At 43.5% G+C, this 27716-nt stretch overlaps 2 protein-coding genes across 5 annotated transcripts in view; one reads left to right on the plus strand and one right to left on the minus strand.

Moving 5' to 3' along the window:
* Positions 1-26941, minus strand: IL4R (interleukin 4 receptor). 4 transcript variants are annotated; one of them, XM_032789207.2, is made up of 11 exons: positions 26832-26941; positions 25736-25867; positions 18328-18441; positions 13573-13714; positions 12518-12687; positions 11452-11609; positions 10275-10434; positions 6053-6152; positions 5075-5153; positions 4209-4294; positions 1-4111 (listed from the first exon to the last, which is right to left on the minus strand). In XM_032789207.2, the coding sequence occupies exons 3-11, from the start codon at positions 18398-18400 to the stop codon at positions 2704-2706; spliced, it is 2376 nt and encodes a 791-aa protein (XP_032645098.1). In that variant the 5' UTR covers positions 18401-18441; positions 25736-25867; positions 26832-26941; the 3' UTR covers positions 1-2703. The 4 variants fall into 4 exon arrangements, with proteins under 4 accessions (XP_032645098.1, XP_032645101.1, XP_032645100.1 ...); XM_032789210.2 differs by lacking the exon at positions 25736-25867; XM_032789209.2 differs by lacking the exons at positions 25736-25867; positions 26832-26941 and adding an exon at positions 24634-25349.
* Positions 26942-26953: 12 nt separating this feature from the next.
* Positions 26954-27716, plus strand: part of NSMCE1 (NSE1 component of SMC5/6 complex) — a 26624-nt gene continuing 25861 nt past the window's right edge. Inside the window, exon 1 of the mRNA XM_032789217.2 lies at positions 26954-27080. The gene's annotated coding sequence lies outside the window, so the exon portion shown is untranslated. The remainder of the gene's footprint in view (positions 27081-27716) is intronic.

Below are 27716 nucleotides of genomic sequence, written 5' to 3' on the forward strand. Positions count from 1 at the left end.
TTCTAGTAAAAGTCTTTAATGTGTTAATCACCAAGTTAACAATCAACAATAATATGTTTTCATTTATCAACATCCTCATTACAGTGGTGTAAGTACCAGTGTCCAAACAAATGCACACCTGCCTTGAACATGTGCAGCTTGCAGTAGTGCCCTTCTGCGGTTATGCACTTCCTTTGTATGGCCACAAAAGTCTACATGGGGCACAAAACCCCTTATCTGCCTGCCTATCTGAGTTTTGTAGGTAGAGCTGCTGCAGTGAAAAACCTCCCTTATAGAAGATGCTAATGCAGTAGCTGAACAGTGGCCACAGATGCATTCTCTGAACAGGCCTAGGCCTCTCTGTTTATAGCTAGAAATGAAAACAGGGATTTCTGAATAATATGAGTTGGCTTGAAATGTAAAGAATTTGCAGGGGCCATTTAACTATCTGGACTCACCACCTTACTGTGGCATTTACAATGCCACAGTATATACTTCTGCGCGCTCAAGTAGTTCAGAGTCTGAGGGAAAACCTTTGGACGTATTATCACAAGGGGCTGGGGCATATGTGATCCCAGCTGAATTCAGCTGTGGGAGTCATTTCCAGTCTATACTCTGGACACATACAGAAACTTGGTGGAATACACACGCAGTTTAGAGAGTTTGATCTTACACTAGTCAGGCTTTTTGGGCATACAGAGTTTAAAAATGTCTGATCTCAGTTACACTGATACTAGTGTGGAGTAACACCACTGACTTCCACAGAGTTATTGCAGTCACACTAAGATAACAGATCAGGAACTGATCCTCATGAATACAGTTACTGAGGGCTAGACAGTGCTGGCCTTTGCATGCAGCCATAAGGGGGGCAGACTCAGGAACCTCCTGTAAAAGGGTAGCTTGCCCATTTAAGGGCTAGAGGTTTGGGACCAACCAACCTTAGTAACTAAGTAGGCACACCTGAGCAGGGATCAGACAAGTCCCCTATGAGAGCAGCAGGAAGCTGCAGGAAAAAGAAGGGGGTGTGTCTGCAGGAAATGGAATGCAGAGAGTGAGAAAGGTTCCTGCAGGGAAGACCCTGAGACCAGAGGAGTTGCCTCAGGTAAGAAGTGCTGGGAGTAGCTTACTACAGCAGGGAAGACCCTGAGACACCAGGGGAGCTTGGAGGCCTGCAGAGAGACATTGTACAGTGACCCAGCTCCAGGAAGGAGTGTTTGGGAGTGGGATTCCCTACCCAAAGGAGAGAGAGAGATGCTGAACTGGGCTTAAGGCCTGGAAAGCCAGTGTGTGTCAGGACTAAATAAATTGGACCCAAAGAGGGGAGTGTTCTAATTACTTTCGGGCTCCGATCTGGAGTTTTTGAGGAGTCCATAAAGGGAAATTCAGCAGGGTGATGCAAAGCAACCGCTGGCCATGAGGGAGCTACACCTTCCCTTCTCACATCATCCACGCCAGGGCCAGCCCCCGTTACAGTCCCTGCACTCTCCTGAAAGTAGCTAATGAGAGGCTGTGCAAAGGTGTCCTTGAAATCAGCAACCTCCTGCTTTAACTTGCACCTTCTTCAGGTCCTCGGGACATGAACCAGCTTATATAGCACCTCTGAATCTGAGCTACAGGGTCAATATGTTTCCCATGCAAGGGTATTGGGGCCAGACCAATACTGGGGAAGCCAAAATGAACACGAGTTCATGCCCTATGCAGCTGCTACTAGTTGTGGGGGTGAAGTCAGTCCCCATCACAGACTCTAGCTCAGTCAGTAGCTTGTCACCATCTTTACACTGGGAGAGCCACTGCTGGGATCCTTGAACACCAACAGCCCCAAGAGTCCAAGCCATTTACCAATTGACAGCTGGAGCAAGTGTGACCATGACATCCCAGCAAATCTATTCTGATCTGTTCCAGAGCGCACCCGGTGTCTGCATAGTGACAGCTTGTTCTTCTGGAGGGAGTGTGGGAAAACAAGCAACATTTCCATTTTCCACACAGTTTATTCCCAAAGGCTATCTTGATTGCAACCCCATGAAATTAATCTAGGTCATGTTCATATAGCAATTACCTTCATGGACACGGGCTTGTGTAAGTTTCACTGTTTTCTGGTTCATCCTGGTGCTCTCACTCATTAGGTCCATTTGGCCTGTTTTTATGAAAAGTGACATTTTTGATCCCTTACCTGGAACGGAGCAATAATCAAAAGGACAGGTTCCTAAACAGGAGCTATCCACAAAGGGGCCACCCAGTGGCAACTCGGCTGAGTTCGGGGGCTCTGAAGTTTGATTTCTTTCTAAGGATGGTTTAGATACAATAGTGTTGTGGTTCAGTGATTCATCTGATAAATTAACTGCACGGCCACTTCCTGTGCTCACAATATTCTGTAACTGCGCTTCCCTTTCTTCTGCATTTACAGACGTCCTCAAATGGTCATGTGTATAACATATTAGAAAAGGACATGGCATGTTATTTATACTCTCTTGTATCCTTTCATCTGTACAGTCAGTAGTAGTCAGAAGTACAATTTTTTGTCTCCTGTATGGTCCTCCCAGTCTTCCCGAGAGCTAGAATCTAAAGACCACAGCAACTTTTTCTTGCCCACAGTATCTTCATCTTCACCATCACTACAAGGTTCATTAAAGCCGATAATCCAAGGACTGTCCCTGCTGTTTTGTGTGAGATCCTCTTCTGAACTCAGACCAAAGGCAAAAGCCTGTGATAACATCTGAGTCAATGCTATAGAAAGTCTGACAAGTCTATCTGCAGGTCAGATTCACAGATGATAGCTGGAAGTGTTTCTCTGAGGTTGTTGTTTAAAAGGTTGATAAAGGGTTTATAAGGCGACTCAGAAATAGCCTCACTGTTATTGTCACAGTGTGTATTATGGTGTTTAAGAGCAATATCAAAAGGCTGGTAACTAGATGGATTAGAAACAGAGGGGCTGGAAATTGCAGCTGCTTTTTCTGGAAGATTTTGACATGTTATTTGCTTGTGTATTTCTTTCTCTGGCAGGAAAAATGAAAGTTTGTCATGAGCATGGGAGGAAAACCATGGAAACTCTATGTCTTCTGAACAGGTGATTTGAAAAGCAGTCTCAGTGCAGTCACCCTTGTGGTCAGTATAACAACTTTGATCACTGTGGGGTCGATGGATTTGTTCTTCTCTGCAGGGAAGTATTTGATTCTCTGGAAACTCTAAGGACAGTGAAGAACTTGGGTTTTCCAAACACTGTGTCAGGCTATTGCTAACTGTGGACTGAGACAGGAGGCTGAAAAAGCTCTTATATGCTGTGCTACAAGACTCCGTGGACTGAGACAGGAGGCTGTAAAAGCTCTTATATGCTGTGCTACAAGACTCCGTGGACTGAGACAGGAGGCTGTCAAAGCTCTTATATGCTGGACTATTTATTCCATCTTTGATTATCTCAGAGGAAGGAGCATTTGGTGATTTTTTAATCAAGACCAACAAGTCATGCTGAGTTTCAGAACTGCAAAGAAAGTGGCTTTGATGCAAGACGTCTGGAGGATTCTTTGCCTGGGGAGAAGCAGTATCTGTGTTAGAACTTTGATAACCAGATTCAAACGATTCTTCTGATCTCACTGACTTTGTGCTAGCTGCCCTACAGTTGTAGTCATCCTGAGAGGCTGTACTGGGAAAGGAGCAAGTGTGTGAAGTATCACATGACTGTTGATCCTGGACTACATTTTCTTTTGGTGTTTGCTGTGATGAATTTTCTGATTCACCGTTCTCAAAGATTTTATGCTCTTCTATGATGAAGTCTGGAACTTCAGTGTCACGAATACTGGTTCGACATTCTAGTAGCTTAATAAACATGTCTGCAAGTACATCATTGTGTTGAGTGTGTTCGATAAAGCTATTAGCACTGCTCTCACCAGGTGAGCACAAGACGATCTGACCCAGGTTGTCCTCATGGCTCTCAGTTTCAGTGTTTGTTGAATACTCACAGACTTCAAGAGAATCTTCAACCAAAGTGATCTCTGGAATTAGAACAGCCTCATACTCTTCTGGGAACCACTCTCCACATTTATTCAGGCAACTGTTGGGTTTCTCACCACTTTTGACGTTATCTTTCCCCTTCAAGATTTGGCCTTGAGCATATTTTGCAAGACAGTTCTTACAGCTTCTGTTTTTGGGGATCAAAAGGAAGGCACAATTAATGCTAACTTGATAGCAAAATATTTTATGCTGTAAACCAGAGAAATGTTCTTTATTTTACTTACAGTTGGTGTTCCATGTGAGTCTGTTTCACATCATGGAAAGGTGCCTTAATTTCATCAGTGGACAGCATTTTCCTCCAGACTGAAATCTAACAGAGGCATAAAACAGATTTAGGGTATTGTGGCGAAGTGAGACTCACTGGTGTGGCACCTCCTGCTGGTTATCCTGGGAATTAGCTCGATTCCAGCCCGGAGCGCCCTCTGCAGGCCAGTGGCTCACCTGCCTCAGGCCCCATGTCCTTCCCGGACCCCAGTGCCCTTTACCTCAGGGTTCTGCCCCTGCAGTACCCCCACTCTGGGTCTCCCCTCCCAAGGGAACCCCCACCCTCTACACCCACCTTGCCCCAGTGACTACTGCCAGTCGTCATCTATCCCCCGCTCAGGAGGGCAAACTGCAGTCTGTAAAAGGCAACTCATCATTGGCAAGGGGGTCAGACCAGTTGTCTCTGCCTAATCCCAGGCTGCAGCCTCTGCAACCCCAATACCTATTTTGGCCTTTTAGCAAGGTCTGCAGCCTGGGGATTTACCAGGCTGGAGCTCTCCAGCTCCTCCTGCCTTTCTCCAGCCCTGCTCTGTGTACCCAGGCAGCCCGGTCCTTCTCCCTCCAAAGCTGGAGAGAGACTGACTCTGCCTTTGCCTCACAGCCCTTTTATAGGGCCAGCTGTGGCCTAATTGGGGAAGCAGCCACAGCTGCAGCCACACCCAATCAGTCCACTCTTTTCAGGCATGGGGTAACTGCCCCACTACAGGTATGGTTGAATTAAACTTGATATTTCTCAGCATCACAGTCAGCATCAGAACATATTACCGCTTTCATTTTTTAAACAAATGGGAAATATGTTCTTTTGTAAAATCTTTAAATCACATACCTCAGCTGCCTTGACATTCTTTACAACCAGATGGCTCTTGGCTGGATTTGGGATTTGATCCCACCATTCTCTCTTAACTCTGTAACGCAAGAATCATTGCTTACTCTTAGCTGTGTTTGGCCTCAATTCCCCAGTTTCACCACCCCTGCTCTCTCCCCTCAACCAGTCTGTATGCTCCAGCAACTGGAAGCACTTATTCTGTGTATGTCCAGGAGTGATAACACTAGTGTAAACATTTGTGCATATATTAATGATAAACTGGCCTGAGCACTGTCACATCATCAGAATATTATTTGAGATTGTGAGAAAAACAGGAAAATCTATTAATGTGACTCAAGTCCAGCAAATTACTCCTCAAAAATAAAATACTGCAGTAAGATATAACCAGCACTATTGAGATATTGGCCGAGCTGGGAACCCAAAGATGACAGACACTGCTCTGACAAGAGGAATACTTTATAAAGATGAGGAGGTTGGCTCTGTTAATGTTTTAACATTATATTAGCTGCATTTGCTGTCTTCAAAGTATACGGGCCAAATACTGAGGATTTTACTCAGGCCCATTGAAATAAATGAGAATTTAGCCTGAACAAGGACTGAGTAAAATCGGAGTAAGGACCTCAGATGCAGCCCTTAAAAATGTGTATTAGCCTTTCAACAGTGGGTCTCACAGTACTTTACAAACATTCATTAATTAAACCTCAGTAGGTGCCTGTGTAGTCCTGGCACTATTATACAGATGGTTTAGTGGAGAAAAGTGCTGTAATCTAATCTCTTTATGGGCCTGGTTCAGACAGGTGATATGAAGGTTAATTAATTAATGTTTGTCAAGAGGTTGCTAATAGATCTTCAGATAAAAGGTCCTTCATGATTACAGAGTATTAGGTTACTATACTACTGTACATGCCATTACGCTATATGAAACCGAACATTCGGCAAACTGCTGCTCTGTAAACCCTTGTGCAGTATGATACATACATGGCAAAGCTGAAGTAACAGATTAAGATCAGAGCCGGGATCAACATGCAGGATATGAGAACAATCTTCTGCAGACTATCTTCTAAAGTTACTCCAAAATCTATATATTCAGAAATAAAAGCACAGTCAATAAGCATAGTCATGTCAGTGATCTTCTGTACACCTTGAAATAATGCCACTTAAAGGATTTAAAGTAAAGCCCATATTTTATATAAGCGACTGGATAGCATAGTGGTTAAGAGCGCCACCCTTTGATACGGGAGACCATCCTTTGATACGAGAGACCGGGGTTCAAATCCCAGTTGGTACCCAACTTTCCAGTAGAGGTCCTTGGGCAAAAGACCCCCTAACACTTCACCTGCCTACCTCAAATATGAGAGTGACACGAACTAGAAGAGTCATGCCAGCTCGGACGTCGCCTGGATTAACAAGGTCCGCGCCAGATGTTGAGGAACCAGGACAATCTGATGATAAGTGGACTACTGGAACAAACCATTCATGGACGAGACAAGAGAACTTGGAATTGATGGAATGCTACTACAACAGTAGACCTAATGAAAGGGGATATATGAAATGTATGAGGGGACTATGGATGGACAAAAGACCTACATCCACACTTACTGAGAAACAGCTAGTTACCCAACACTTCAACATAGTAAAGAGGAAGCTGCTCTCACAGCTTGAGATAGGCCAACTCCACATTACATCCTAGACTCAAGAAGACCTGGAAGAACAAGTGGATGTGCAGCCCACACCCGAAGCTGAAACTTCATTGCCACCCCCTCCATTGCTGAGCACAGCAGCTGATATGAGGCATAAGATCATGGAGAAACTAGCTACAGTCAATCCTCGAGACCGATTACCAAGGCTCAGTGGAGAAGTACCATCAGATAGTATGTTAGAAGATGCCAATAGAGCCCTCATGACAATCCCTACCACCACCATAACTCAAACCAATGAACTGGTATACGCTACAGCCTCTGTAATCCTGGAGATGCTTGGCTACACGATCAAGAAGAACAACAGTATGTACCCACCCTGGAAAATGAGGTTGGAGGATAAGATCAAGGCGACTCGGAGAGAAGTTAGTCAGCTGGTGGAACTACAGAAGGGTGTAGAGATTAAGGATAAGACTCGGCTACTGAAAAAATACAAGGGCCTGACTCCATCTGAAGCCCTAGAGACTGCTAAACAAAGGCTCACAGCACTGGCTACCAGGCTAAGGAGATACACTAGAGAAGCAGAGGCCAAAAAAGTAAATGCCCTGTTCTCCAAAGAACCATCCAAGGTGTACTCCCAACTGCAGTGCAACAACACAATAACAGCAGAGACACCAGCAGCAGAAACTGAACAGTACTGGAAGAACATATGGGAGAAAGAGAAGACTCATAACACCAGTGCAAAGTGGCTGCAGGACCTGAGAACAGAGCACAGCAATCTCCCAGAACAGAAACCAGTCACCATCACAGTAGAAGACATCCAGCAGCGGGTCAAGAACATGAAGAGCTGGACAGCACCTGGACCAGACATGATCCACACCTACTGGCTAAAGAAACTAACAGCAGTGCATGAACGCCTAGCAGCACAGATGAACCAGCTGCTAGCAGCAGGCTCCCACCCAAACTGGCTAACACAAGGAAGGACAGTGCTGATCATGAAAGACCCCTGCAAGGGAACAGAACCGTCCAACTACCGGCCAATAACCTGCCTCCCCACAACATGGAAAGCCCTATCAGGCATCATAGCCGCCAAGCTACAGGACCATATGGGCCAGTACATGAGCACAGCTCAGAAGGGCATTGGGAACAACACCAGAGGCTCAAAACACCAGTTGCTCATAGATAGAGCAGTCGCCCAAGACTCAAGGTCTAGACAGACCAATCTGAGCACAGCCTGGATTGACTACAGGAAAGCCTATGACTCAATGCCGCACACGTGGATCTGTGAATGTCTGGCGCTATACAAAGTCAACAGGACACTAAGGACCTTCCTCAAGAACTCAATGGGACTATGGAAGACAACACTAGAAGTCAACTCAAGGCAGCTTGCACAAGTGGCCATCAAGTGCGGCATATACCAAGGTGATGCACTGTCCCCGCTGCTGTTCTGCATAGGCTTAAACCCCCTCAGCCAGATAATCACAAGGACTGGATACGGGTACAGGTTCAGGAGTGGAACTACCATCAGCCACCTCCTCTACATGGATGACATCAAGCTGTATGCTAAGAATGAACGAGACATCGACTCGCTAATCCACCTGACTCGGATCTACAGTGAGGATATCGGGATGTCATTCGGACTGGAGAAGTGTGGCCGGATGGTAGTGAAGAGAGGGAAGGTAGTCAAGACTGATGGGGTGGAACTACCAGCGGGCCACATAGCAGACATACAGACCAGCTACAAGTACCTTGGCATCCCACAGTCACATGGAAACCACGATGAGGAGGCAAGGAAGACAGCAACATCCAAGTATCACCAAAGGATAAGACAGGTCCTGAAGAGCCAGCTCAGTGGGAAGAACAAGATCCACGCCATCAACGGATACGCCCTGCCGGTCATCAGATACCCTGCCGGTATAGTGAGCTGGCCAAAGGAGGACATGGAGGCTGCCGATGTGAAAACCCGGAAGCTCCTCACAATGCACGGAGGTTTCCACCCCAAGTCCAACACCCAGAGACTGTATACCAGCCGGAAAGAAGGCGGTCGGGGCTTGGTGAGCGTCAAGGCCACTGTCCTGGATGAAACCCGGAACATCCAGGAGTACATCAGTAAGATGGCCCCCAAAGATGAGCTGCTGAGAGAATGCCTGAGGCAGCAGCAGACATGGGAGGAAGACCAAGCAGAAGAAGTGCCATGGCAAGACAAGACCCTGCATGGGATGTACCATCGACAGATAGCTGAGGTGGCTGACATTGGGAAATCCTACCAGTGGCTGGAAAGGGCTGGACTAAAAGACAGCACTGAGGCACTGATCATAGCAGCACAGGAACAGGCACTGAGCACCAGATCCATTGAAGCAGGGGTCTACCACACTAGAGAGGACCCAAGGTGCAGACTGTGCAGAGAGGCCTCAGAGACAGTCCAACACATAGTGGCAGGATGTAAGATGCAGGCAGGAACAGCATACACTGAACGGCACAACCAAGTGGCTGGCATTGTGTACAGGAACATCTGCACAGCGTATGGGCTAGACCCTCCCAAGACCAGATGGGAGATTCCACAGAAGGTTGTGGAGAATAGCAGGGCTAAGATTCTGTGGGACTTCCAGATCCAGACGGACAGGCAGGTACTGGCCAATCAACCAGACATCGTGGTAATAGACAAGGACCAGAAGACAGCGGTGGTGATAGATATAGCAGTGCCAAGTGACAGCAACATCAGGAAGAAGGAATATGAGAAGCTGGAGAAGTACCAGGGCCTGAAAGAGGAACTAGAGAGGATGTGGAAAGTGAAGGCCAAAGTGGTCCCAGTGGTGGTAGGAGCACTCGGGGCTGTGACTCCTAAGCTGGGTGAGTGGCTCCAACAGATCCCAGGAACAACATCAGAGCTCTCTGTCCAGAAGAGTGCAGTGCTAGGAACAGCTAAGATACTGCGCAGAACCCTCAAACTCCCAGGCCTCTGGTAGAGGACCCGAGGTTGAGGAAGACACATACCACCCACAGGGGTGAGAGGGGAATTTTTTTTTATATATAAATGTGCATGGGGACCTACGCTTACGGTATGTGAGGCATTCTAGAACACAAGAACATAACAGTGGCCACACTGGGTCAGACCAATGGTCCATCTAACCAGTAATATATCTTCTGACAGTGGCTCATGACAGTTGCCCCAGAGGGAATGAACAGAACAGGTAATCGTCAAGTGATCATCCCCTGTCGCCCACTCCACAGAGGCTAGGAACACTTCAGAGCATGGTTTTGCGTCCCTGCCCATCCTGGCTAGTAGTCACTGATGGACCTAAAGAATGGTGGGAGCAGTGGAGTTGATTACTGTGTGGTTGTTGTCTTTTGGGTAATATGCTTTTTGTTCTCTTTGGAGTCCTTGGGCATCGATCTACAATAAGTAAAAGTCTGAGGATGATGATGATTGTATTAGCAGCCCTGAGACTCACTGGCTATGTCTAATTGATACAGAAAGGCAGAAGAAATAGTGGGATGTACACCATATGCTTTAGAATCCTGTAAGATTCTTCCACTAAGTTGCATCTGTTACTGATACTTACCACTGTGAAATTCAACTGCATTGCTCCAGTCACTCCATTTGGTGGAATAGATGCCTGTATAATTACGCCGTACGCTTACAAGGTAGTCATACCCTCGCTTCAACTGTGTTGCAAGAATTTCGAAGTGTGTCGTTTGGTAGGGAAGCTGTTTTACAAACTTCTGAATAAAAAGGGAAGTAACACACTTAGATTCTGCATGGAATATGTGTTTAGTTTCCTGGACAGTGTTAGGAGTGACATTCAGTTCATATAAATGTGTTTTACTGATTTCACTGCTGTAACCATCTAATTGATACCTGCTAACAAACCAAAGGCTCAAGATATATTTGAAGAGAAATAAACTCCTTTGCTGTATAATTTAAGGTGGATTAAATCCATTTTTAGCACACAATTAAAAAAAATATCAGGAATAATCTAAATAAACACAGAACCTGGCTAATTTATTCTGAGAATCAGCCTATGACTGTTGAACTTCAATACGTTAAGTTTGTTGTTAAAGACTTGAGTTTAATAAAATATGAATTCAGTGGCATCCAGGGCTCAAACTGGGGCAGTATGCAGTAGTGCCGTGTCCTCACACCTCTCCAGAGCTGCTATACTGTGCTACAGAATCTCACCTTTCATTTTAAAACAGAGAGTATGGGCTGGTCTGTATGAGACATTAGCACATGGCAAACAAGAATGTGAATTTCCACATCACTAGTCTGCCGTGCCCTAATGTCTTGTGTGGCAACTGTTACAGCACACAAACAATTCTATAGTGTGTTTTGTCATACAGGAGGGGAAGCCACGCCTGAGGAGCCCAGCAGAGCCTATAGGGAGATTCAAGCCCCACCAAGCCCAGTGGAGCCCTGAGACCAAGAACAATCAGATTCTGAATCTCGGCACAATCTACTGTGAGAGGCATCTCAATTTGATGACTAGCGTGGGGAGAGCTTATTCTGTGGGTGAAGGTGGGAAGATTACCACCAGTTCCACTCCTGGTGATGTCACTGAAGCAATGTTACCTGTGGCCATTGTGCTTGCTGTCCCTTATGCATGAATGATGGGGGAAATGGCACCCAGCATCTCATCACCATTATTAACCACCTGGTTGAAAGCTCCTCAAGATTTTCTGAAGGACTTTTCATACCATGGATACCAGCTCAAGAAAGCAAAGAAAAACGTAGTTCTCTACCTCTTCTGGATTCTGCTTGTTCCAGTATTTGACTTCATAGTTTACTTCCTCTCCATAGAGCATGTCCCCTGTGCTGTAGCTCTCGATCCACTTCAAGACGTAGAAGTTATCATTTTCACTCTTCTCAATGGTAAGATTTTTTGGGGGCCTTGGTTTAACTGTAAGGGAGAAACACTGACTCAGAGGAATGGACAGAAGAGGGCTATTCAGTCATAGACAATGCTGTAGTTACAGATGTGGGCAGTGCATTCAGCCTTGTTTCCCTGTGCTCTGGCACAGGGATGTAAAAGTCAAAAACAGAATACTCCTTATTGAAATGGGATTTTTGAGTCAGTGGAATTAGTTGTAGGTCTCAAATACATGTTATCATCAGTGGCCTACTCTCAACATGGTGAAAATGCATAGAGTTGCTTCCTAGCTTGTGCTCTGGGGATGGGGATTTGCTTGTGGCATCTTCTTGGCCAACCTCTCTCTGGTGCCTGTGCTCTGGGGATGGGATCCCAAGGCGCAGATTCATACTCATCCTGATAGTGAGCAATAATGACATTAAGGAAGGGCCGAGATCATGGCTGCAGGTTAATCACTACAAAGGTTTCTTGAAATATTTCTACTAACGTCTGAGGTGAGACAGATTTATCCATACAAACTATTTTAATACCAGGAAAGTATGTGGGCACACGTGTGTGTGTAATGGGTATATCTATGCTGACTGTATCCTGTGACATGAGAGAGACAGTGACTATCTTACCAAAGGCTATTGCAATCTACCAAGATTTAGTTCTAGAAACCCTGTTCAGCCCATTCAGACACTCAGGGTGGTGATTAAACTGTCATGAGATGTTTTGGGGACCAAGAATCGTGGCTAGAGACCTTTGTCCTCTCTCAGAAATAGGCAATGACATCTCACTCCTCATCCCTGAATTCTGTTGCCACATGAAGAATACACTACAGGTGCATTTCTCTCAGAAGATAAGAAGGTGCTGACTGTGTGATGCTGGGGACGTTGTTGGCTGGGGATGTGGAATGTGACATATCAATGACAAATCTGTAACAAACTGTATCTCACCAATGTGTGCTGGTATTACAGTGTCCTTCCACAGCACCGTCCCATTGGCCTGTAGTGCTAAATGATATGTGAGGCCTGTTGTGAAATATTCGGACAGAATTATGCAAATGCAGTTGGAAATGGAATTCATGCTGCTGCCTTTTCTATTCTCAGGGATGCATGCATTATATCTGAAAAATATCAAAATTGATGTAATGTTTACATAGGATTAAGCACTCAGTTCATTTAAACTAAGCCCCCCCATTCAGTGTCATCAGAGAAGGCTCCCAGTGTGTAAGCTGAATCTAAGATGCACAAACTTAGTTCCCAGAAAGCATTTGGTACAAAAGTCTTAGCTATCTGTGTGTCCCCCAGTGAAAAACTTAACTGAGAAAGCTATGGCCTAGTCTGTAAAGGAAAAATTAACACAGTGAGGACCTGTTCCTCACACGGCTGCATCAGAGAGAGCATATTTGTGATGGAAAGCCTTTAAGTCTGGAAAAGGAAGAGGGGTCAGCTAACCTGTCCAAAGTGATGCCACTTGCATGTCTCTGGGGAGAAATTATAATCAGCTGGGGAAAGCAGGCTGGAACTGGCCTGTTGTGGGAGTGCCAACAGACGTCTGCACAGTAAAGCCAGGAATAAAGACTTGGCCCTATGTTCTTGTGCTATAAGCAGGACAGCAACTGGGCTCCAGGGGAAAGGATCCTTTCCCCCAAGCTGAAGACAGGGAATACAACACCTCCTAGGTCACGCAGCTACTGCTATATACTCCCCACGTGGAGCTTCATGTCCAGTGAAGGTAGCTGCAGATCCATTGGCCCTGACACTTTCCCAGTTCACACCTAACGATCCCCTCTGCACCAGGGGTGCAGGGAGGCCTGTAGAGTTGTGCTCTACCAAACACAGGGGGTGAGGACCCCGAACATTCTGCCCTTCCCCATGCAGCAGGACTACATTGATTCTGCTGTGCTTCAACCCCCTCGCAATGGCCATAGAGAGGTGGGGCAGGGTTGTTAATTGCAGCATATTTAACATTTTAACAATGAACCCAGAAAGTGGCATTACACACTTACACTGTTGAGAAATATTCCTTCTTGTAATAGAGGCGGAATTCCTTGGAGCAGTTTGTTTGTGGAGCCACTTCCCAGTGACAAGTCAGCTCCCTGGCATAGTCAGTGAAGCAGTCAAACATCTGTATGCTCCCTGTTGCCATAACTAAGGAAAAACCAACAAAACACTGAGCAGTGACAGCAACAGGAAACAAAATCAGCCAGAACAGGGCCTGGTGCTTAGAAGTATAAAATTCTTCTTTTGAAACAGAACTATTAAAGGTTTCAGAGTGATAGTCATGTTAGTCTGTGTCAGCAAAAACAACGAGGAGTACTTGTGGCACCTTAGAGACTAACAATTTATTTGGGCATAAGCTTTCGTGGGCTAGAACCCACTTCATCAGATGTATGTAGTGGAAAATACTGTAGAGAGGTATAAATACACAGCACACGAAAAGACGGTAGTCGCCTTACCAAGTGGCGGGTCAGCGCTAACGTGCCAATTCAATTAAGGCAAACTATTAAAATCTCTTAAAGGGAGCGTGAAAGCTCAATCGTTTGACTTGTTCAGATTAAATGGGAAGAGAAACTAAACTTGGCCCATTACAGAGTGCACCCTCGAAATTCTATGGCACAAAACGAAAAGCCTGTACAATCGGAATTTGGGTGAAAGACCCCAAAACAGCTCCCAACTCACCTACTTTCAGGCCCTGAAACATTATCATTGGGAAATTAGTTTATCTCAAGTTCTGTGTAAAGGTTATTAAAGATTAATCAGAGAACAACAGAATCATAGATATTAATGACAGAAAAAGATTAATTAGGCCACAGTGCACTCTCCTAGGAATCAGAATAAGGTTCCTGCCTACAGGGCTTTTTCTAGTGTTTTGTCGAATCTAGCTGCAAACATTCCAAGCAAGCTGGCTTCCCTCATTCCCTGCGACAGGCTTCCTCATAGCCTGATCAAGTTCCCTGTTTAAAAGAAGTTTTCTCCTGATATTTCATTACCTTATTCCTAGTTATGCCCATTATTTATTTATTAATTATTATTATTGTGCGTTGTCAAGGCCTCAGTCAAGATCAGGACCATGTTGTGCTGGGTGTTGCATAAGCACAGTGGGCATGTCTACACTGCAATTAAACACCCATAGCTGGACTATGCCAGTTAATTTGGGCTCAGGCTAAGTGGCTGTTTAATTGTAGTGCAGATGTTCAAGCTTCAGCAGGAACCTGGGCTCTGGGACCCTCCCTATTCACAGGGTCCCAAAGCCCAGGTTCTAGCCTGAGCCTGAACATCTACACCACAATTAAACAGTTCTTTAGCCTGAGTCATGGGAACCTGAGTTAGCTGGAATGGGTCAGCCATAGATTTTTAATTGCAGTGTAAAGATATCCAGCAAGACCTGCTCTCTACTCTATAGAATTGACAATCTACTTTGAAAGAAGATACCATGTGACTATACTGAACAGCAGAAGGGAAGGGGGTGGAAAGGCATGTGTGACAATAAACTCATGTAGTTACAAAGGCTAACAACATGCCATGAAGTTCTGAAACGTGAACTTTTAAAAAACGTCAGTAAATACCACTCATGTTTCCTGTCCTAGATAATTCCTCTCCCTCTCTGGAGCTTGACTCTTTGGATATTTGTAGATGTTTGTCACATCCCCCTAGTCCTCTCTTACACAAGCTATGCAGATCTAACTCTTCCAGTCCTTCTTTTCAAGTCAGTCTCCTCCACATCCCTGGTTAGTTTTTGTTGCTGATGTCAGAACTCTGCCAAACTCGTCAACATCTTTCTTTCTAGTAATGAGATTCCCAGGACAGAGCCTGCTGGAAGTACTCCAGCTGAAATTACACAAGGGTTAGATAGAGAAAGGATTCCTCCTCTGCTCCAGGACAGGATGATTCTGCATATCCAGCCCAAAACTCTACTGGTCCTTTTCTTGCTGTCATATCACGCAAACTGAAAATGAATTTGCTGGGAAGTCCCACCCCTTAGGGTTCTTTCAGCCGCTCCTGCTTCCCAGGTTCCTCTCTCCCATTCAGCATCTGGGCTTGGATTATTTCTCCAATATGTCAGCTTGCATTTTCTCCAGGATGAGTTTCGCTTGGTAACTTCTTGCCCTTGTTTCTAATCTCCCTAGATTCCTTTGTATTATTTCTCAGGTGTGATGGGTATTTCCACCTACTTCTTATGAAGTGTAATCTGAAAATGTCATGAACATGCTGTTCACTCCTTCTTCAAGAGCATTAATGAAGTGGTTAAAGAAGACTGGATCTAACACTGATCCCTGTGGTACTTCACTAGAAACTTGAGCCAACAAAATACTTCACTGCTTACCACTGTCATTTGTTTATGGTCTGTCATCCTCATTAAAATCCATATATATTACATCTGTTACTTTCACTTCCTCCTCTAAATGCCCAGCCCTTCTAGTCTTAATCACCAGCAGTTCTTATTCACTTGAGTAATTCCATTTACTTTAGAAATCATCATAGAAATCACAGAAGATTAGGGTTGGAAGAGACCTCAGGAGGTCATCTAGTCCAATCCTCTGCTCAAAGCAGGACAAACCCCAACTAAATCATCCCACATAGGGCTTTGTCAAGCCGGGCTTTAAAAATCTCTAAGGATGGAGATTCCGCCACCTCCCTCATTAACCCATTCCAGTGCTTTATCACCGGGACTCACTTACTTGACTAGTACTACTAGCATGTGTATGAATTGAAGCTTCAGGAACCAATTTTTTTACCTCTATAAAATAAATAATTTTGCTCATGGTTCCATCATCATCTAAATGTCTAGACTGTTTTGCTTGTGTTTTATTTTACTGAGGATAAACAATCTTATAGGTAAATAATTGCCATGTTCTTTCTTCTTTCCTTTTATGAACATCAGTACCACATTTGCTTCCCTCATCTTCTGGTATCTCCCCACTGTCCATGTTTTTTTCAAAAACAATTATCAGTGGTTTAGTCAATTAAGGATAAATTTCCTTCAATACTCTACAATGCATATTGCTAATCTGTATAGGTTTACAATTTCAAAGTACTCTTTAACTACTCTTTATCCATTGTGATTTTTACAAGGCCCTTCTTACTTTTTATTAATCAAACTTATATTTATTTTTCCTCTTAAAGGCAGATTTTAAAAGAAGAGTTCAGTGTATCAGCCATTTTTGAATCAGCATTAATTTCACTCCCGCCTAATTTTTAATGGAGTAACTTTCTCCCTTGAGATGTAAAAAGCTCTCTCTAGTCTCCTAAACTACTTTGACTAGCAGCATTCATTCATTTGGCCTTTTACTTCCCTTATCTTTTCCCTACAACTTTTAACATGCTCTGTATTTCTTTTACCATCTCTCTTTCATTTCTAGCACAGTTTTTTAAATCTCAGATCTTTGAGAATTTCCTTTTGAAACCACATACAATACAAAGTTTACTTTCAATTTGTATACTTGAAAAGGGGAACTGAGATACTGAACTTTTTTTTATCTTCAACAAGAAAAAAACAACAAAGAAGCTTGAAACATGCAATTCATAAGGAAGGAACAAACCTGTAAAACCAAACATTGACAAAAAGCGGGTAAGAAAATTTTGGAAAATCTAAGCATATTCAAATCAGATGACTTAGCCGATATACACTGGTGGGGCTTGATTCTTCTCCCATTTAATTCTATTGCAAAATTCCCACTGATATCACTGGAAGTAGAACTGGGACTGTGGGTAGTAAGGAAATTAGCTAATGCAATTTTTGTACCACAGACAGTTTTGGTTTTTTTTTTAAACCATGGACAACTGAGGTGCTAACAAAAGACTGCTCCAAAAGTAAAATGTAGAACTGATTCTCAAGAGGTTAAAGGAGGGATCCTGGCAATCATCTTCCTATAAATCTACGTTCTATTCCCAAGGAAATATTGGAAAAGATATTAAGAAAAAAGTCCCCAAACATCTAGATCCCAATGCTCCTCCAGTTAGATAAACTGCACTTAAGTGGTCTCCAGAGGGTAACCAAGAGCAATGAGCAGCACCTGAGGTTTATAAAGGTTAAATCTTACCAGCAAAACTTGATTACTTAAAAAAGGACAGAATTAGTGGGCAAAGGGCACATAGGAGATATCACGTATATGGGCCTCAATCATCTTTCCCTATGGAGGCACCAAAAGGGCCGGGCAGCACCAGGAAACTCTGCAAGGTTTATTTCACAGTTTACAAGAAATTTTCTCTCATGCAGTGGGATTTGAAAGGGATCACAGCCTCACAGCCTGTAGCAGAGACACCCCTACACACTCTGAAGCATATATGCACTGGTCTGCTGGTTCCCCTTCCTCCCTGTCAGCACAGCTTTCTCAAGAACCATGTTGCTGTTGGCTGAGTCTCAGCATGATGGGCAGTGGTAGTCGTGAGAGGACCCACTAGGAGTTTAATACTCTCTATCTCCAGAGCAGAAATCCACCGGATAGCCTTGGGCCAGCAGGGGACAGTGCTGCAGTTGCAACAACAGGGGAACAGAAAGACAGTCTCTCCAAACATCCGTTTCAGCTCTTCATCAATTCTTGAGGGTTTTTTTTTTTGCACGTTGAAAATATTTGTGGAAAAATATACAAGAACTGAGACTATAGTCTAACACATAAATATTGTTGATATTTGCAATCAGACATATTATTATGGCTACTGAATTATGGTAAAAATGTTGCTTGTTAATTGTTCTAGTCATTTTAAAGTGTTGTTGATAAATTACTTTTAAATGAATTACATCACAGCATTAGCAAACTCACTGTGATATGTTGCACGTGAAAAGAAAAGGGTCCACAAGGCAAGCACTGCAGCCTTCACGCTGTCAGCCATCATTAGTACTTGTCAGTTTCAGTAGGAGAAGCTGTGCTGAGATCCTGCCAATAGAAAACATTAAAAGCTTAGATTAGTATACAAACTAGCCAAAAGACCCTTCATATTGCCCCCAGTGCCAGATGTTAGCACATTCAGTGTATTCCAAATACCCTGAAGCTTTGCCATGGAGTAAAGGGAACAATTAACAGATAAGGATATTACAAAAGAGTTAAATGAGTTCTTTGCAAAAGTCTTCACCCCAGAGACTGCTGGAGAGATACCTACACCAGACTTACTTTTCTCAGGTACTAAAGATGAGGAACTGCCAGAAACTGAGGTCCCAAAAGAGGATGTACTGGAACAAACTGAAACATTTAGAGCAACAAGTCACCAAGCCCAGGTGGTTCAACCTAATGTCCTGAAGGAATGTAAGATTGAAGCAGCTGACTTGCTAATAAACACATGCAATTTCTCATTAAGATCGGCTACTATCTCAGCGAACCAGAGGCTAGCAAATACCATATCAACCTTTAACATACGGCGCTGGAAAGATCCTGGGAATTACAGACCATTGAGCCTTACTTCAGTTCCAGGCAAATTTGTTAAAACAGTAATATGGAGTTATAAAGCACCTATATGACCATGCTACAATAGGGACAAACTAACACAACTTCTAAAAAGGAAAATTGTGCCTCTTTAATATACTAGAATTCTTTGGGCATATCAAGCACATAGTGGATAAAATAGCTCCAAATGACATTATTTGGACTTTCAAAAATCTGTTGACAAAGTCCCTTAAAAAAGCTATTAAGGAAACTAAGTGGTCACGCAGTGAAAATACTGTCTTGGATTAGAAATGGCTAAGGTCTTGTCTTCACTAGAAAAGTACAGTTAGAACACAACTTTGAAGAGTTGTGTTAACTAATACAGTGTTGACCATGACACTGTAGGCAGTGCAGACAGAGACAAGTCTTGTTCAGCATTATGTCAGCTGGTTACAAGCAAACACTAGTCCCTTCCTCTGCTGCATATGGTCCTGTCTACTGTCCCAGACATTGCCTTTTATCAAGTGTTGGGAAGAGTTGCAAGCTGAGTTGCTCCTACACTGGTTGTAAATTATGAGAACACAGAAGACAATGTCTTGGGTTTTGTATGTGTGTAAATATCTACACACATACAAAAACCCAGTTACAGTGAAATGGAATGAAAGGACCGGAATTGCTTAAATACATTTCAAAGGACTTCTCCTGTAATGAAGCTTCACTCCACTATCAGGCAGGTTCCACTGTGCTATTCCCCTCCTATTTTCTATCTATTTCCCAAACTATTTTAGTTGCTGAGCTATTCAAAATGCTCACAAAATTTTTTAAATGGTGTATTGTTTTCCACTCTCCTCATATGAAAAAAACCCAGTAAAAGCATTGGAAAATTTTAACCTTAAAGGTTAAGGTTTCAAAGTTTTGAGTGACTGAGAATAAGGAGTTAAGATGGAAACTTTAAAGTGAAATGCATTTCTGTTTATCTCATACGCACTACTTGAGAACTGACTTATCAGCATTTGCGAACAGACAAAAAATGACTGACCAAAGAGTAAGAAATATTCCCAAAAGGACACAGCTGCCTTTGGATTTGAACAGAATGTTCTGCATCTGAAAAATAAGTACAAATTCTCCAAATACAAATTATTCCTTCTCTGTCTGGATTTCTCAAGAGAGGAAATGGTTGATTTCCAGTCAACTGCTGAGTAATGGTGTCTCATGACTAGCGTTCCAAGAAACCCTTAAAAGATTTGGCAAAGGCCTCCTGGAAGAAGTGGGTTTTGGAAAGAATTTGAATTATGAGGAAGAGAGCCAGGGATGTCATTTCTGGAACAGGGTGGTGTAGAAGGTCTAAAGGTGAGAGTGAAAGAAGATGAGACTAGTGACACTAGGAGAATGAAGGGATGAGTATGCGTGTTGAGGGCCACTGTGAAGAATGAAAAGGGTGAATTAATTCTCTGTATTCTATTATTTCTAGGGTTATTCATGTACATGACAGCTCAAATTATTGCAACCCAAAGCTCTCATACTTGCAATATGTACAATAAACATAAAATGTTCTGTTAGACGCTTTTCCCCTTGTTTTGTCATCCCACTAATCCCCCTTTGTGTTATTGTTTTCTCCACTTGCAGAAGGTTAGTTGCAGTATCAAGGCCTTAGACTGTAGGGTCACAAGGCAATGGCCATGTCTTATTTTATATCTGTTGTGCACATCCATGATGATATATAAACAACAATAGTTCCCGCCTCATTTTAAGTTTGGTCACTGCATAAAAGAAAGCCTTTTACTTCACAACAAGGAACAAGACATTATTTGTATATGCTGTTTGTAAATGAACCATTCCTTCTGACTTCTTCAGTACCACTCTCCTTGTCCAGAAGCCACCACTTTGGCTGTTCACAACACATGACATTTTACATGTCCTAACTGCCAGTGTCCTAATGCTTGATTACATAAAATAAAGTGTGTCCCTAGCAGATGACAAGACTCATTGAGACAAAGCTCTCTAAATAAATAGGGGAAAAAAGCTTTCAATCAAAAGAGGGCAGACAGTTTCTCTCTAGTAAAACCTGAACAGGTAATTTTTGTTGTTTTACTGAAGATATAATCAGATTTGTGCATTCCAAGATGAGCGTTCACGAAGGGGAAGAGGAAAAGGCAAAGGGTGTCCTGACATGTCATCTGGATCTATGACCCACCCACTAACCTTATCTGCAAGCAACAAGGTATTTTCTCAGATAATCTTGGTCTGGAAGAAACTGCAAGTGTCTAGCAGTTGTCTTTACTTTTCACCAATTATGTTATTTGTCTTTACTTTTTACCAACTATAAGAACTGTAAAATCATTTCAGGCCCACAGCTATGGAGTTCTAATGGGTGACAGCTGTCAGGCACATATAGTAACAGCAGATGTCATAAATTATACCTATAGGCAGGGCTCAGTATAATCCAGGGCACAACTGAGCAAAATCTGCAGCAAAAAACCCAAAATTCTGTATCTCCATGACATATCTTTCATTCCTATCCTTTCCCCCCTGCCCCACGACTATGGCTCAAAGTTGAACATTCTCATTATGCAGCAAAAATATTGATTTCTGTGGTATCTTGGAAAAATGCTGTGACACTGGTAGACCAGGTACCATCTCTTGCCAGTGCTGTAGGCATCAGCCAAGCACTGACAAATCCAGAGCTGGAAACCAGCCCAGCCCATATGCATGTTAGTATTGTTCAAGACAAGTGTTAACTTGCAAGGATGTGTTTAGTTTTTAGACTCTATAAAATGCTTGTAAGTGGCTGCATGCATCAATCTTACTTATGATGTCTGTATCCCATGCTATAATATGTACGTTTTGCTTTATAACGGTAAAAATGTCTGCTCTGAACTTGTGAGCACAGGCAGGTGGCATAGGTGCTGGAACTAGGGGTGCTGCCCCCTGGCTTGAAGTGGTTTCCATCATTTACAGGGTTTACAGTTTGGTTAATTGGCTCCCAGCACCCCCACTGTACAAATTGTTCGAGCACCCCTGGCAGGAGAAGTGCCTACCTTGCCCACCAAGGAGGACTATTAGAACAAAGTGGGCCATTATGAAACAAAATGATTAAGGCTACGAGTTGGTCACGGATTCTGTGATTTTACATGACCTCTATGTTTTCAGCCTCTGGCAGCAGGGCTCCGGCTATCAGCCCCCGGTGGCAGGGCTCAATCTTTCATGATTCATCGGTTATTGCCTGCATCCTGCCTGTGACTTATCAAAAATACCTATGACAAAATCTTAGCTTTAATCATGATACAAAGACTTTGCTAATTGCCCCTACACAGGTTACGTGCAGAAGGGCCTGTCCCATCAGTTTTAATTTTGGAAGAGAGAAATAAAAATAGCTGACAAAATTTTTCCATCTCTTTGCTGTTTGGACTCTCACAGGGACGGAGCTAGGAAACAGTAATCCCCCTAAAAGGCATTCAGTGCTGACATTACTACATCTCTGTCACCTTTTGGAACCACAAACTGTAACTCATATGTGTACATATGTTGCCTGCTTTAACCCGTAAATAACTCTTGTGACTGGTTCCCCACGGGGTGCCACCTGGAACTGGGGTATCACTGAGCCCTCTGACCCACCAGCCTGGGCTCCTTCTCACACTGTGCTGCTGTGAAAAGCTGAAGACACGCTCAAGGTCTTACACTTCCACCAGCATACACACAGTTAGGGACACACCCAGTTGCAGTTACATGCAGGCTCTCTGACTAGCTACTGCACGAACAAACACTGTAAAAGCTAAACCTCAGGTAACTCAGCTCCCAGGCATGCACCCCCTCTGGAGCATAAACCCAAAATTATACTGTCTTATGCGGCACAGGGAACTGTACAGAGTAAGCTCAGAGTCCTCCCTCCTGCAATATGGAGAGGAAATGCAACAGCCTCTCTGAGCTAAGATTCTCATGCACTACACTCCAAACTCACTGGTTTAGATTAAAACATAAAATAAATTAACTACAAAAGATAGATTTTAAGTTATTATAAGTGATGGCAAACAGATCAAAGCAGATTACCTAGCAAATAAACAAAAAAAGCAAACTAAGCTTAATATTCTAGATAGATTGGGTATGAAGAGCAGAGTCTCACTCTAACTGATGGTACAGGCAGACTTGTAGGCACAAGCTGCATTAGCTTTACAGCTTGGGTTTCTCAGCTCTTCATACACAGGCTAGAAATCAATTTAGACTGGGTCAAGCACTTCCCCACTTCCGTCTTTTTTCCTCAGGTGTTTCCAGGAGTCTTGTGTGGAGAGTGAAGAACAGATAAGGTCACTCCCTGCCTTATATAGCTTCAGCTTATGGTGGGAACCCTTTGTTTCAAAACTTAGTTCCCAGACCGGTTTGTGGAAAAATACTGACATCCCAAGATGGAGTCCAGAATCATGTGGCCAGGTCAAATGTCCCTGTAGAGTTATAGCAGCCATTACTTACAGGCTGTCTGGAGTGTTTTCAGGAAGGCTCACCAGGTGGGAGGTAAGCTTCTCCTAAGGCCTATTGTTTTCCCTAATAGCTCATTGCCCTGAACAGAATCATAGAACTGGAAGGGACCTTGAGAGGTCATCTAGTTCAGTCCCCTGCACTCGTGGGAGGACTAAGTATTATCTAGACCATTCCTGACAGGTGTTTGTCTAACCTGCTCTTAAAAATCTCCAATGATGGAGATTCCACAACCTCCCTAGGCAATTTATTCCAGTGCTTAACCACCCTGACAGTTAGGAAAAACTTCTTAATGTCAAACCTCTTTCCTGCAATTTAAGCCCATTGCTTCTTGTCTTATCCTCAGAGGTTAAGAAAAACAATTTTTCTTCCTCCTCCTTGTAACAACCTTTTACATACTTGAAAATTGTTATCCTGTCCCCTCAGTCTTTTCTTTTCCAGACCAAACAAACCCAATTTTTTCAATCTTCCCGCATAGGTGACGTTTTCGAGACTTTTAATCATTTTTGTCATTCTTCTTTGGACTCTCTCCAATTTGTCCACATCCTTCCTAAAATCTGGCGCTCAGAACTGGTCAGAACTGGTCCAGAATAGGCCCTTTCCAACCAGCTTTTTAGACTAAAAACATCTTGTCTAGTGGGCATTACCCATGTGTAACTACAATTGAAGTACAGATAAATAGTCAAGATTTATAACTTCAGATACAAAAATGATCCATGCATATAACTAGGATAATCATATTCACCAAATCATAATATTTCCAATTACACTTTACAGAACCCATTTTACATAAAATACACCATAATTATGCTATAATCATATCATAATAATACTGCTATGACAAATATGGCGTGCAGTGTCACAACTTTCATTTCTTTTTCCTGGTTAATAAATCCTTAGTTTGTTTACTATGGGATTAACTACAAGCACTGTCTTTGGTGTGAGATCTGAGGTACAAATTGATCTGGGCTAAATGACCAGTCTCCAGGACTGGAAGCAACCTGAATATTTTGTGATTTTTGGAGTAAAGCAACCATTTATCACAGACTTAAGCTTGCCTTGGTAGCAAGACAGACTGGAATGCCCAAGGGGACTGTCTGTGACTCCATGGTCGGACTGTTATAGTGCTTCAGGAGTTCACATTTGTTACTGGGTTGGTGAAATCTCATTATGGACCATAACGCCAGTTTGGGGTCCCTACCCTGCTTTTTGACCATCTACCCCGAGGTTGACACTCACCGTTGTGAACCACGGCACACAGCGTGACAAATACTATATCCCATTTCTGCACAATCTCTGAGTCCAAAGGTCCCTGACTGAAATAACTAGGACAATTCACTCCTCTCAGAGCTATTGCTGCTGGCTCTTTGCAGACTCAGACAGGCATCCATTCACATTTTTGACATTTCCTTCGCAGTCATAAGGACTAGAAATGTAATTCTTTAAAAAATGAAATCTGAGATTCTGGAAACAATTCTGCAGCAAGGGGTGAATTCTACAGCAAATTCTACAATTGCTTAATACTCAGGGCCTTGGGTAGAGTGGTCTCACACAGGGGAACTTGCAGGAGGTATCTGTGAGGAGGTTTTCATGGTGACATATCTTCTTGAATTTTCAATTTTGATATGGAATAGAAAAGATTTCAACAGGCTTCTCTGAGTTAAATAACAAGAAAGAAAAATTGGTTTCTGCCAACAGCAAGGTTTGTACTGACACATGTAGTCTAACCTCAAAATTTCCTTTTTAAATAGTTTAATTCTGACAGGAGTTGGAGATAAAGCTGAATTTCATTAACATCTGCGAGAAGTTTTCAGTATTTAGACTACACGAAGCTTCCTTAGTCAGTCATCTAAAACTGCTCTTCTACATTTACACCTTTCATATTCCGATATATCTCCTGTTCTCAGATGTGATCAGTATTGCTGTATAAGCCCTAGGAAAGATAAGGGAACGTTCAGTAAAAGTAACTGGAATTCTATTAATTCTTTCCTGGGGTACTTGTATCCAATTCTAACAAGCGAGTAACTCTAATGAAACCTTTTTCAAACAATTCCAGCTACAGCATATTGATCAAAGTGCTGATAAGAAAGACAAATATTATGACTCCTCCAGTTACCAGTAGAGGAAGGTGGGGCATTCAATATGTAGGAGTAAAAATGAATAGCTTTCTATACTTTCAGCGAAGATAAATGTAAATACAAGTCAAGCCAGTAAAACATACAGTTCACAACACAACTCTCCTTAGCAAATAATCAGATAAGGGTAAAAATTTTCTTCAGCTAAATATAAGACAGAGAGAGACAGAGACAGGTTGGGGTGGAACCTCTTTGGTATAACTTGCCTGAATCAATCTTCATTTTCAGGGCTGGAGAGTGAATTTTGTTATCAGGTAACTTTGTCCCAAGCCAGTGAGTGGGAAGCACTGTTCTACTCCGTTCTTCATTTTCATAGCAGGCACTGTACGAACTTCTTTCTTTCAGTGGGTAAAAATTATTGCACATTTCCTTATTACACGCACTCTCCTAAACAGAGTGGAATTTGCATTCCCAGCCCACTCATTTACCTTTGGCAAACAAACGTCTTCTTTTACATGGTACAGTCCTACTCAACTGAGTTCCCAGCAATGACACCACAGAGCAGGCAGAAGGAAATAATTTGTGACTCAATGGAAACACCCACAGAGCAGGCAGCTTCCTTCTTTTATTCTCCTCCCCACATGGGGCTCAGTTTTCACCAATGCTAATATTCCCTCTTTCCTTCCCTTTCAGGAGCATGGCCCCAGACAAGTTAGATACATTTTGTGATTTTAAAAAGCAGCTCACAGACCTGTGGCATTTCATTTACAATCAGTGCCCTGGAAACTAACGCATATTCTCAAAATGGTGAGCAGAAGCCATGTGACACCCTTACCTTTGTAGATGTCAGAGAGCTAAAACCTATGCAACACTTTTGAGATTTTCAGTGTACAAACTGGATATTTAGCTTTACTCAGCACTCTTCACACCAGGCTTTGCAATTTCTGTTTATTCTTGCAGAATTCACTTATTCTTACATTAAACAAATCCTGCATCTTGGCAGGGGGGTAGACTAGATTATCCTTGTGGTCCCTGCTAGCCCTTTGGTTTTATGATTCTATAAATCAGACACAGCACTTCCCATTGTAAGCCGGTGTGTTCAGTGGTCTATAACATTCTCAGATAAGCCTTTTTGGGCTGAACTTTCTGATGCATATTCTCAGCCCTGAGATATTACTTATTAGAAAGCCGGAAGAAAATATATGTTTGGCTGTAGACAGTTACAATACAGCATTAGCCTCCCCAAAGTCCATTGACTTAAACTACACTCTAACAATGGGCTTTTCTTCAATGCAAAGTGAACTTATGTTACACCTGGAGTATTGCCCCAATTCAAGTCCAAGCTACACACAAACCCCTTACCTTGACCATGGTGGTGCTTTTAACTCAAGTAGGGTGGCCAGTCAGGAGTTACTAAGGGTGAAGTGCAGGTGAAACTCGAGCTGCTAATGTGACCACTTTGCAGTGTAGATGGAGGCCATAGCTGCTCAAGTGCCAAAAAGTGGGCAGCATGGCTCAGTACATGATCTGATCTTGTGTTCCTAGAAAGGTGCTGGGAGAATCAACTGACACCTCAAGAGAAAAGGTTTCTAACTTTCACGCTCCTCCAAGGTACCAGACTCTAATTCCCTAGGATCAATAACAGTGAGGGGTGAATTTCAGCCAAAGGCCTTCACCCAATGTTCAGAGCTAGGAATTAACTGTAAGCAAAAATATTCCAACTGGTCTTGATAGCTGGGTTGGCTCATAGCAACCATGATTGTGATGGCCGGCAGTAATGCCCAGAACGGCCCAGAGCAGCATAATGATGGCCTGAGGCATCATAGCCACAATAGCACACAGTGCCCATGATGGCACACAGCACCCGCAATGGCCTGCAGCAGGCGAGGCAAGTGCCAGACATGAAAAGCCTGCCGAGATCATGCAGTCCATCTCCCTGCCCAACTGCCGGGACATGGGCAGCAGGGAACCCCAGGAGGCCTTGGGGCATGGAGGGGGAGTGTGGGAGATACCCCAGGGGTGTAGCGGAGGCTACTGCGCCAGCGGGCTGGCAGTGCCAGGAACTGAGGGGGAGGCAGGAGAACACTGGGCAGGGAGGATGCTGGGGGGGCGGGGTTCTTGGAGGGGGTAGGGGCAGGGGCAGTGCAGACCAGGATAGTTGGGGGGATTGTTAGAGGGGGAGTTGTCGCGCTGGGGGGAGTAGCGGCGCGGGCGGGGTTGTTGGAGGGGGAAGGGCAGCGCGCGAAG

Source organism: Chelonoidis abingdonii, unplaced genomic scaffold, assembly GCF_003597395.2.
Source record: "Chelonoidis abingdonii isolate Lonesome George unplaced genomic scaffold, CheloAbing_2.0 scaffold0003, whole genome shotgun sequence".
Classification (NCBI taxonomy): domain Eukaryota; kingdom Metazoa; phylum Chordata; order Testudines; family Testudinidae; genus Chelonoidis; species Chelonoidis abingdonii.

Bases quoted from the DNA above. Each gene is read 5' to 3' on its own strand.
- IL4R (XM_032789210.2), bottom strand. From the start codon at position 18,400: ATGATGGCTGACAGCGTGAAGGCTGCAGTGCTTGCCTTGTGGACCCTT. The intron at 13,715-18,327 runs GTGAGTTTGCTA...GTTTTTCCTTAG, and splicing joins TTCACGTGCAACATATCACA to TTATGGCAACAGGGAGCATA. The intron at 12,688-13,572 runs GTAAGTGTGTAA...GATATTTTTCAG, and splicing joins AAGGAATATTTCTCAACAGT to ATATAATGCATGCATCCCTG.